Source organism: Myodes glareolus, chromosome 11, assembly GCF_982192425.1.
Source record: "Myodes glareolus chromosome 11, mMyoGla1.1, whole genome shotgun sequence".
Lineage (NCBI taxonomy): Eukaryota > Metazoa > Chordata > Mammalia > Rodentia > Cricetidae > Myodes > Myodes glareolus.
The window spans coordinates 26,428,756-26,438,982 of NC_142036.1; the positions used below are offsets into that span (position 1 = coordinate 26,428,756).

At 38.8% G+C, this 10,227-nt stretch overlaps 1 protein-coding gene across 3 annotated transcripts in view; it reads left to right on the forward strand.

Annotated features, from left to right (window-relative positions):
- Rps6ka5 (ribosomal protein S6 kinase A5) overlaps nucleotides 1-9,373 on the forward strand; it is a 169,837-nt gene extending 160,464 nt beyond the window's left edge. For all 3 annotated transcript variants that reach the window (XM_085697840.2, XM_085697841.2, XM_085697842.1), the window contains 4 exons: nucleotides 873-1,064; nucleotides 4,944-5,103; nucleotides 6,354-6,517; nucleotides 7,573-9,373. In XM_085697840.2, coding sequence (XP_085553966.1) covers nucleotides 873-1,064; nucleotides 4,944-5,103; nucleotides 6,354-6,517; nucleotides 7,573-7,812 — 756 coding nt within the window. In that variant the 3' untranslated portion in view covers nucleotides 7,813-9,373. The remainder of the gene's footprint in view (nucleotides 1-872; nucleotides 1,065-4,943; nucleotides 5,104-6,353; nucleotides 6,518-7,572) is intronic.
- The last annotated feature ends 854 nt before the right edge of the window (nucleotides 9,374-10,227 follow it).

The following is a 10,227-nucleotide window of genomic DNA, read 5'->3' on the forward strand; positions in this document are numbered from 1 at the left end:
AATGATGGTAGAAAATAGGAGTAACTGGAACTTCAGTTTGGAAGGATGGTTAGGGCAGCATCTGTAAGTGAGGATTGTGTAAATGTCCAGGAGTCAGGCTGCAGTGAAATGCAGGGAGCTAGAGGAAACTGAAGACAAACTCAGACGGGAAATGGAGACAAGGGGTCTGTCTTAAGAAGAAGCACGGTGTGTTGTTTTTCCGTCAGCTTAGCTGCTGCACTAAGTCTACTGATATTTTAACCAACTTCTGTGGCCCCACTGCTCTCTGTTAGTGCCCTGCTGCCTGCAGCCTGGTGGGACTTACTGTCTTGCCAGCACTGCTCCTGCCTAATTTAGTTTTTAATCAAGTCCGTCATTCTGTTTACCAGTGAAGACTTGGGAGTCAGGTGTAGGGGTGAAAATCTGCTAGCTCAGAGAGGCCTGAGAAGCAACTTGCTAACTTTCATTTTTAGCCGAAGACCCAGCAAGAGAGTGTCTCTTCAACTGTCCCAAATCAAAAAAAGATCATGAAACTCCAAATCCCTCCCTACTCCTTCCTGTGCATTTCTCTATCTCCCTGGCTTCTCCGTACTCTCTATGACTAATTATTGTCACCTAGTTGCTGGCTCTGCTTCCTCATCCAAGGTTGATTTTATTAACTCAGTCTCAGGGTTCACAGTAAAATCAAATATCATGCAATAAGGATGTAGTTGAAAAGTATCTGACATTAAAAACTGAAGTGATAGAAAACAGTATAAAGAAGAGGTCAGTGGTATGACATCCAGCTCCCAGAGTACTATGAGACTGCTTGAGTCAGACAATGTTTCATAGATAGATTAGCAGATCTCCTGCTGTTTCAATGAGAATCTAACCAGAGTTTTGGCATCTTACAGAATTTATTGTTCACTGATGAAAACGACAATCTAGAAATTAAAGTAATTGACTTTGGGTTTGCACGCCTCAAGCCACCTGACAACCAGCCCCTCAAGACCCCGTGCTTCACCCTTCACTATGCAGCACCAGAGCTCTTGACGCACAATGGCTATGATGAATCCTGTGACTTGTGGAGTTTGGGCGTCATCTTGGTGAGTTTGTCCTAACAGCCACTAAGCCTGGTCAGCTCTTTGGTGGCTTTTGCCCCCACTGGTGTTTTCTTAAGTTCATGAAAAGGCTGAATGTGCTGGCTTGTTTTCTGTATAACCAGTGGATGTCCCACTGAGGTATATTTCTACTTCTTAAAGCATAAATAGAATATTTATGTATTTCTAAATATAATAATAGAAAAAAAGCATAGAATTTAGTTATTTTGGAAGATTTCAGTTGCTGTGGTTCACATAAAGTATACATTGTTGTTTTGAAAGAAGCAGTGTTGTGTTTACATAAGACATATACTATGTTAGATATAATGTGAAAATAGTGACTCCTTAATAAAAGCACATATTCTCTGAAATTCCACACTAAAATGTAAGTAAACAAAATTGCTTAGGATAAATTGCCAAATTTAATAGATGTAACTAAAAATATTAATAATACCTTACAGTAATATGAGGAGCATGCTCTTCACAAAATGTGCATGATGAGAAACTAGAGAAACCTCCACATACATTTACATCAGAATAGCTTTACTTGGTCTTCATATGAGCATGTTAGGGAGGGACTTCCAGACACTGCAGAAAGATAGTGCTGAAAATCACATCTCGCCAGTCAAAGATGATGCCGTGGGAGCTTCTCTCCCTTCCCTTGCTACATGGATGTGGGTTTTTGAATCTGCCTTTGTCTACACATGTGTATATATGGAGGGTGGCTGTTTATATTTTTAAACCAAATGGGTTATATCTGTAATCTCCAAAATTTATTGAACCATTTCTTTGGCAATGAATAATTTGTATTTCCTCCTCTTTTTTCACTAATTATAAGCTGTAAGAATGAATCTTTTTCATATATACAATTGTACTTGTTTCACAGTTTTCTTAGAATTCCCAGGAGGACATACATATTTTTATTTTAGCATAGATGCCTAGATTTTTTTCTGTCAGGCTTTCCAGGCCCAGTACTCATCATCAGCTGCATGTGAGCACATTGGATGTCATCTATTTTAACCTTCAGCTCTACCCCACTGTTCTTAAGTTTGCAGGCATTTGATCATTCTTTGATGAGTGTCCAGTCTGAGCATCTTTTCATACAAGTAGACATTCATGTTTGTATGTCATGAGTTGCTATGTATGAGCTTGCCTGGTTTTTGCTAGGCAGCTTTTTGTTGCTGAGAAATAAAGCTCTGATGAAGCTTTTTAACCCCTGTGTGTCGTCAGTCACTGGAAATGTTTCTCTGGCTTATCTTTTCTTTATAGCAAATAGGAGTCTGTTTTTATTTTTAGGGAAGCTTCAAGTAAAGAATTGTTTTGTTTTTAATTTCCATGTGGTAATAAGCTATGTCAGTCTTTTTTTTCTTCATGGTGTGTGGCTTTGATGTCAGATTGTCACTACCCCTGCCCTCACTCAGGATTACAAAAATACTCTTCTAAACTTCCTCTAGAATCACTGTGTCTTATTTTTGTGCTTCAGTCTGTGCTCCATCTGGGGTTTATTTTGGTGTCAGTTTGTTTTCTCCCAGTGGCTAGCCACTTGTCCCTGCACGCTGGCTCTTTATTTTTAAGCCTTATATGGCTTTCATCTGAGCAATTTATCATTTATCGCTTCAAACTAAACTTGCTTATTTAGGGATAAGAAATTTTGGTAAAAGTAAACAGCAACTTTTGCATGTTGGAGAGTTTTAAGAAGTTACATTGTTAACATTTTCATTAGTAGCAATGTCCTTAAAAATGTAAAAAAAAAAAATAACCCTTCATGTTTCATACTTCCTTTTTCATTATAAAGGAGACAGTACTGTAAGCCTATTGTGACCATCCAGCTCTTTTAAGATTTCCAGAGCCTCAGACCGTCAAACAAACATAGTCAAGCTCCTAATTATTTCATATATATTTCCCATCTGGAGCGACAAGGTTGGAAAGTCCCTGCCTGTTAGATCGAATGGTGAAATTTTTTTAAAAAACAGAATAAAAATCAGGTTAATGGTGTCATAGAGCATAGTCATAGTATCTAGACTGTGGGCACTGCTGTTCTACAGAGTAACAAGTTTTTCAGTAAATAATTTACAAGGAAAAAAAAATGTCATGAGACCAGGCTTGGTGGCTCATGTCCATAATCCCAGTACTCAGGAGGCTGAAGTAGCAGGAGTTTCAGATTCCAGGCCAGCCTAGGCTACAGTTTGAAATGCTGTCTCAACAAAACAAGGTAAAGTGTAAACCCATGCAGTAGAGACCCTTAAGGAAGAGTATTTGTGTTTTACTCAAATCCTGATTCCAGAAAAAACTAATTTAAATTGTCTGTTAAATTTGCATTCTAAATATAATTGATATAGCTATAGTTACAGTATATCCTCAAGTATATAATACAGTGAAGAAATTATGGATGTCATTGGATATGGAATACTACAAAGAATGACTGCTAATTTTTTTAGGAGTGACAAACAGTGTCAGATTGTGGTTTGTTGAAGTCTTGCCTTTTGTAGATATAAGAAAAAAACAGCTACAGAAGAAAATGAACAAAATCACTAGCTGCATTAAACGATTCAAAAAAGTTTTCTAATGTTCTCATATAAATGAATGTGTCTCAGACATCTAGCTTATCCTAACTTATCCTGCAGTAAGCATAGCAAGCATGAAATTTATTTGGAGTTCTGGTTTACCTTGGAATTAGAGGTCCCTCTTTCATCTTGCACTTAATAAATATGAATGTTTTAAAATGAAATAAATTATATTACCTTTATTGAATCAAATAAATTATTCCAAGAAAAGCATCCTATGTGGTTTTATTATAATCTAGTGTATACCAAGAATGCGCAGTCATTGTCTGAAATGCACATAGTATAACTTGCACAGTGTGAGTCTGCTTGTACTGCTGTCTCATAATACTGCAAGCTGAATGAAACAACAGAGATTTACTTTTTTATCATTTTGAAGCTGGAGAGTCCAAGACCACAGTGTTTTGATTGTTGTCTGATGCGGACCCTCCCTCTGGGTTATAACTGACTCCCCGCTGACTCTCTCCTCCTTAACCTTTCCATGGCACATGCTTACGTAGGCAGAACTCTCTGGTGTCCATTCTCCTAAGGGTACTAATTGGATCAGGACCTTCATGCTTAATTTCTTTCATACTCATTGCCTCCAGAAAAGTTTTTTCTCAAAAAAAGTCGTGTTGGGCATTCAGCGTCTAAATTTACGGGAGATAAAACTTTTCATCCATAAGACAGTATTCATAAAACAATGGCCACAGTGTATAGCATGCCTATGAAGTACCACATGATTCCATTTAAAACATTTTATCCAAATGTTTTATTCTTGTTTCATGTTTTTTTTGCTCCCAAATCTTTACTCTTATTTTTTAATTAAAGAATATAAGAGAATACTATAATGTCTAAGATTTTGCTGCATTTGCTTTATATGATCCCGTGTGCATGCTCTCTGTCCATGTATGCATATACATGTAAGATATATGTTGAAAAAGACTTACATATATGTGTGTATAATCACATATGTATACAGTTTTATCTTTGGTTTTTGCTATACTGCTTGCAATTTAAGACAGAAAATTGTTCTTGATGGAATTTGAAAACTAGATGTTAAATAAAAATCATGATATATCATCCCGCACTTATGGGAGCTGTTGTAGTTATAAAGATATTTTTCAATTTTGATGTCAGAAAAGCCATGCCAGTTCATTTTACAGGTCTTTAAAATGTTTGGGTTACTCTGGCGATAAAAGACAGTCTTTCAGGTCCAGTAATGCTTGTTGGAGTATCCGATAAATTATGTTCATGGAGCTAGCTCATAGTATTAGTTTATTGGCATGGCTTGACAGTGCTTTTTGCAGTCATCCTGATTTTTTACCTTCTTTTTCCATGGCAGTATACAATGCTGTCAGGACAGGTACCATTCCAGTCTCATGACAGAAGTTTAACCTGTACCAGTGCGGTAGAAATCATGAAGAAAATTAAAAAGGGAGACTTCTCCTTTGAAGGAGAAGCATGGAAGAATGTGTCCCAAGAGGCCAAAGATTTGATTCAAGGTAAGACACTCAAGAAATCTGGTGTCTGTATCCCATGTAGTGACTACATAGAATCATGCCCAGTACACAAGTCTATGTTAATTATTCCAGAAACCCATGAGTGTTCTCAAAATCTTGCCAAGTGGCTTGTTTTCTCTTTTCTGGAACTTTCCCTTTATAAGGTCATCCCTGTTTCCAGTATGAGCTACACATGGCTCCCGCTGGCTTCCCAACCTAACAGAATCAAACCTTGTCTTTTTTCTTCTGTGCTTCTCCCCACCACCAACAGACACACTCTACTTCTATCTGTTTTCTTTTGAATGATGGCACTGCCCTAAGCCAGACAACAGAAACAGAAACCTTGATGTCACCCTGACTGCCTGCCTCCAGCCACTTAGTGCTGCAACTCTATAAGTTGCCTGGTTCCCACCTTTCTGCCCACAGGCTACTGCCATCATTTCTCTGCCAGTGGCCTTACAGCATCCTGTCAACCCACCCCACATAACTTTCCCACCACTCCTGTACCAACAGAAAGACACGGTCATCATACCTTTCCTTGGGGCAGGGTGGAGGGATCATTTGAAGACTCTCTGTTAGCTTTGCATCCAGCTCCTTAGCCTGGCCTTCAAAACTAACCTTTCAGGTCCTGGTTGGCCTGCCTCTGGTTCCTCATCACCCTATCTCTGCCATTGTTGAATTCTTGAATTCCTCCACTAGGTCAAGCTTCACACATGACCTTCTTAATCCTTGCAGCCCCTCTCAGTCTAGCTCATCCTCCTCATCATGTGGGGCTTATTTCCTAGAAACCTGTAGGCTAAACACATGCCCTGTGTTTAGCTCATGTCTTTTGCATTGCTACTACACTAGTCTCCTCAGATTAGAGTAGCTGTCTTTGTCTCTGTGTCTCTTGCTCTCTCCGAGTGTCTGTCCCTAAGTCTCCAGTGCCATACCACATCCTGTATCCTAGAAAATGGCTAGGGAGTGTTTGGTTTATATGAGGCTTACTAAGTTACAGCAGAGGCTTTTGAGGGGTGGTTTTCTCCTGGATGGAAAGCCAGGTAGCTTATATAAAGCCTCACAGACATAGGCTCTTGTGACCTTTTCTTAAAATTCAGTGTCCTCTAGCAGGCGTAGGTGTATACATTTGTAGGAGGTAAAGGCTTATTGAAACCATCATGTCACAAGAACATAATTGACCTTTTATATGATACTGATTGTTAAACTATGTTTAAAGTGGGAAATTATAAAATTAAAATGCCTTATTTCTGCAGGACTTCTTACAGTTGATCCAAATAAAAGGCTAAAAATGTCTGGCTTGAGGTTCAATGAATGGCTTCAGGATGGCAGTCAGCTGTCCTCCAATCCTCTGATGACTCCAGACATTCTGGGATCGTCAGGAGCTGCTGTGCACACCTGTGTGAAAGCAACCTTTCATGTAAGACCCTGTTCTGTGCTTGTGGAAAGTTTAGAGAGGGCTCCTAATCATGTGTTCTTCAATATCCACTAATACATTTAACGTAATTATGTACTCTTAATTTAGGAAGGACATGAAGTAGATGAGTTGTGCTGAATATAGATTGTAATCTTGAAAGACTGAGACTGTACATTACTAACTTTGTTCCAAACAGATGCACATGAGTTCAGATATTAGTGCAAGATGAGTTGAAAGAGGCATAAAAGAATCTGGAGGGCTTATCCTGGGGAGAAAGAGTCACTGCAGAATAGGATTTGAAAGGTGATAAATGCGTGGAGAGACTGGCTGCAGGAATCCCGTTCTTCTCAGTGGTGTAAGGTGTGAGGTCATCAGGTGTCACTCTAGCACTTCTCTTTAGGAAACGTTAAGGAAATTCAGGGTAGAGTGTGGTGACACACACCTGTAATCACAGTACCTGAGAGGAAGAGGCAGGAGAATCAGCCGCAAGTCATCCTCAGCTTCATACAAATCTGTTCATACAGCCTGGGCTACTCAATAGCCTAGCGCTAATTAACGTAAACAGGCTGCAGAGATGACTCAGTAATTAATAGTAATTAATAGCACTGCCTGCTCTTGCAGTAGACCTGGGTTAAATTTCCAGCACTCATATGACCGCTCATAGTGTCATGTAATTCCAGTTCCAGGGGACCCAGTGCCCTCTTCTGGTTTCCACAGGTGCAGACATACATGCAGGCAAAACACCTGGTCATATAAAATAAAATAAATAACAGAAAACAAGGAACAGTGAGAAGTAATCATGACTCTGGGACAGCTGAGCTGGTACAGGTTACACAGTTACCTGGTGCCGTGTTACTGGTCTGTCACGGATGAGCCCCTGCTCCACACCCAGCTCTGGAGAAATTTGTCCTGGTCTTAAGGACTGGATGAAAAGTTTTCCCAGCTCTGTTCCTGTTCCAAGAGCTGCTTGTGGTTGCCAGAAAAGCTATCTGGTGCTTACAGTCAGAACTACTAGCAGTCTTCAGTGCTGTTAGCCTCATGACCCCTTTTCTCCCCAGGCCTTTAACAAGTACAAGAGGGAAGGGTTTTGCCTTCAGAATGTGGACAAGGCCCCTTTGGCTAAGAGGAGGAAGATGAAGAGGACCAGCACCAGCACAGAGACGCGCAGCAGCTCCAGCGAGAGCTCCCGCTCATCGTCCTCCCATTCCCATGGCAAAACAACACCCACCAAGACGCTGCAGCCCGGCAACCCCACAGACAGCAGTAACCCAGACACCCTCTTCCAGTTCTCGGACTGAGTGCCGTGGGAGTGGAAGGCTGTCTTGAATGACCCTTGCACCTTAGTTCCCTCAGCATGTGCCTGAGGTATGTTCTGTGCTTTAAAAAGATGTCTCCCATTGTCGCATTGGAATCTGCCTCTTGATGAATTTTTTTTTTTCGGGGAACCCTGTTTGGTTGTCCTTATCCAAAAGCACTGGACAGACAGCATTACTGTGAATAGAGGACACGTGATACTTTTTAGCTGACTAGCATGATGCCAGCTCAAGATACTTCTTGAAACAGCAAGGGTTTCCGTAATTTTAGTGACTGGTTAGATAAGTCACAGATTTTCACACATCTGTCAAGAAGACTTGACTTCTGCTATGCCTGGTGGACAAAGTTTTTAAGAGACTTGCACCCTTTGGGTAGTGATTTTTCTCGAAAACAGAGAAAAGGGTCTGTTTTTGAAAAAGATGCTATAATGAATTTTATGTGTGGCTTGTTTCTTAAAAGAGAATTTTAACTTATTGTTTTTATTTTATGGTCATATATGCTGATAACCTGCTATTATTAATCTTTTTCTAAAAAGTGAAAAAATATTTAAGAATCTAAGGTCCTATGTTCTGCACTTGGGACCATCTGAGCTGCATGCTAAGCTATGTTTGTTTTTAATTTTGCACTGCTCTTTCCTGGCAGTTTGTTTTCATGGCTATTGCCAGAATTAAGGTACATGTCTCTTGGTTTTTTGTAATATAGCACTTTATAAAATAGTATGAGTATTGCAGTCTGTCTTATAAGGTGCACTGTTTAAAGCATATGTACTGTACTTTGCCATTCTTTTCATTATTTACTTTAATTTGTCTTCACATCCCTCTTCTGCTTTCTATGCAGCAAGTGGAAAGGGACATGTTGTTAATGACTCATTAGCCACTTATGCACCAATGTGAGGAGAAGTAAAGGGAAATTATACTCAACACTGTGCTTCATATCTGTACACTGTGTTGCACTACAGTGAGGTATTTTCTCCTGTAGTCAGATATTATGTACATAATATTTTAGAACCATACCTATACTTGTTTTGAAATGTTTCTGTTAAATTTTAAATCCACAAAGCATTTTATAAACTTATGCAGAGCACTTTTATTGCTCAAAAGTTCTGAATTGATACAGATGACAAGTGCTATGCCATGAAGACATTTCATTGAAAGACTGCTGCATTTTACAATTAATACAAACTAATTAATTCCCTATGCAAAAAAAGAAATTACAAGATTTGTATTTTTTTTCTTTAAAGCCATTACATGGAATGTCAGGACTGAGAAAAATGATCTTTGCTATGTTTACAAGAGTCATGCTTAAAAAGATACTGCCACCATGTTTACTTTACAGTTTTGTTAGTGATAACTCATGAGCATTAGTTTGGAATTTGGACACAATACCTATTTCTTTCTTAAGGTAATAGCAGCATTAATTTCAACCAGTGGTGAGTACTGAAAACACTGAATTCTGTGTAATGGTAGTATATTTATTACTAAATCAATGTATATATTAATAGTATAGGCAACAAAATGGCAAATATTAAAATATTTTCAAAAATTATATTATCCTGTTCACTTTTTGTTCACATTAGTTACTGGGGATATTTTTTGATACTCTGACTGGCCAAATGGCTATATAATTCTCATTGAGTCAATAAAAATTTTATACTCCTAGCTTTCAGTCATTTCTAGTAATGATAGGAACTGTGAATTATTAGTAAAATATTGCTGTTTCACAAAATGTGATGCCCTTAGGCACAGACTTTTAATAAGAATATGTCCACTTATTTTTACACTGGATATATTTGGATTGTATTTGGAAATGTAGAAGTTAGTTCTTGAAGTTATTTGTAAATATATGTCCTGGTAGAAAATATGAGTTGCAGAGTATAACTTGAGAAGACTGTGTTTCCAACACAGTAATCCAGAAAAGTGATTCAGCCCTCCTCATGAGTGATTAATTTATTGTGAATATTGGAAGTAGATGGACTTTTCATCTCGTCATCTTGTGTCTTCTGGAGGATTTGATAGACACTGATATGGGCAAAAGTCAGGTAGAATAAGAAGAAAAGGTAAGGCTCTCTGCAAACTGTTGAGCCTAACTAAACCATCTAGAAAAAAATCCTCAGGAAACTCACAGTCCAGGCCTTCAATAAGATGCTGCCACCAACACCCAATTTATAAGCCCCTGAAAGATAGCTCCTAATGATTCCTTGCAGATCCTTTGTTAGTGAATAGCAAGTTGTCCTTTGAGAATCATAAAACTTTCATTTGGTCACATCAGAAGTAAACAATAAAAATGCTGCTTGCCAAACTATTAAGTGAAGGTCTGGAGAGATGACTCAGCAGTTAAGAGCAGACACTGCTCATAGAAGGCTGCGAGTTTGGTTCCCAGCATCCATGTCAGACAGCTTA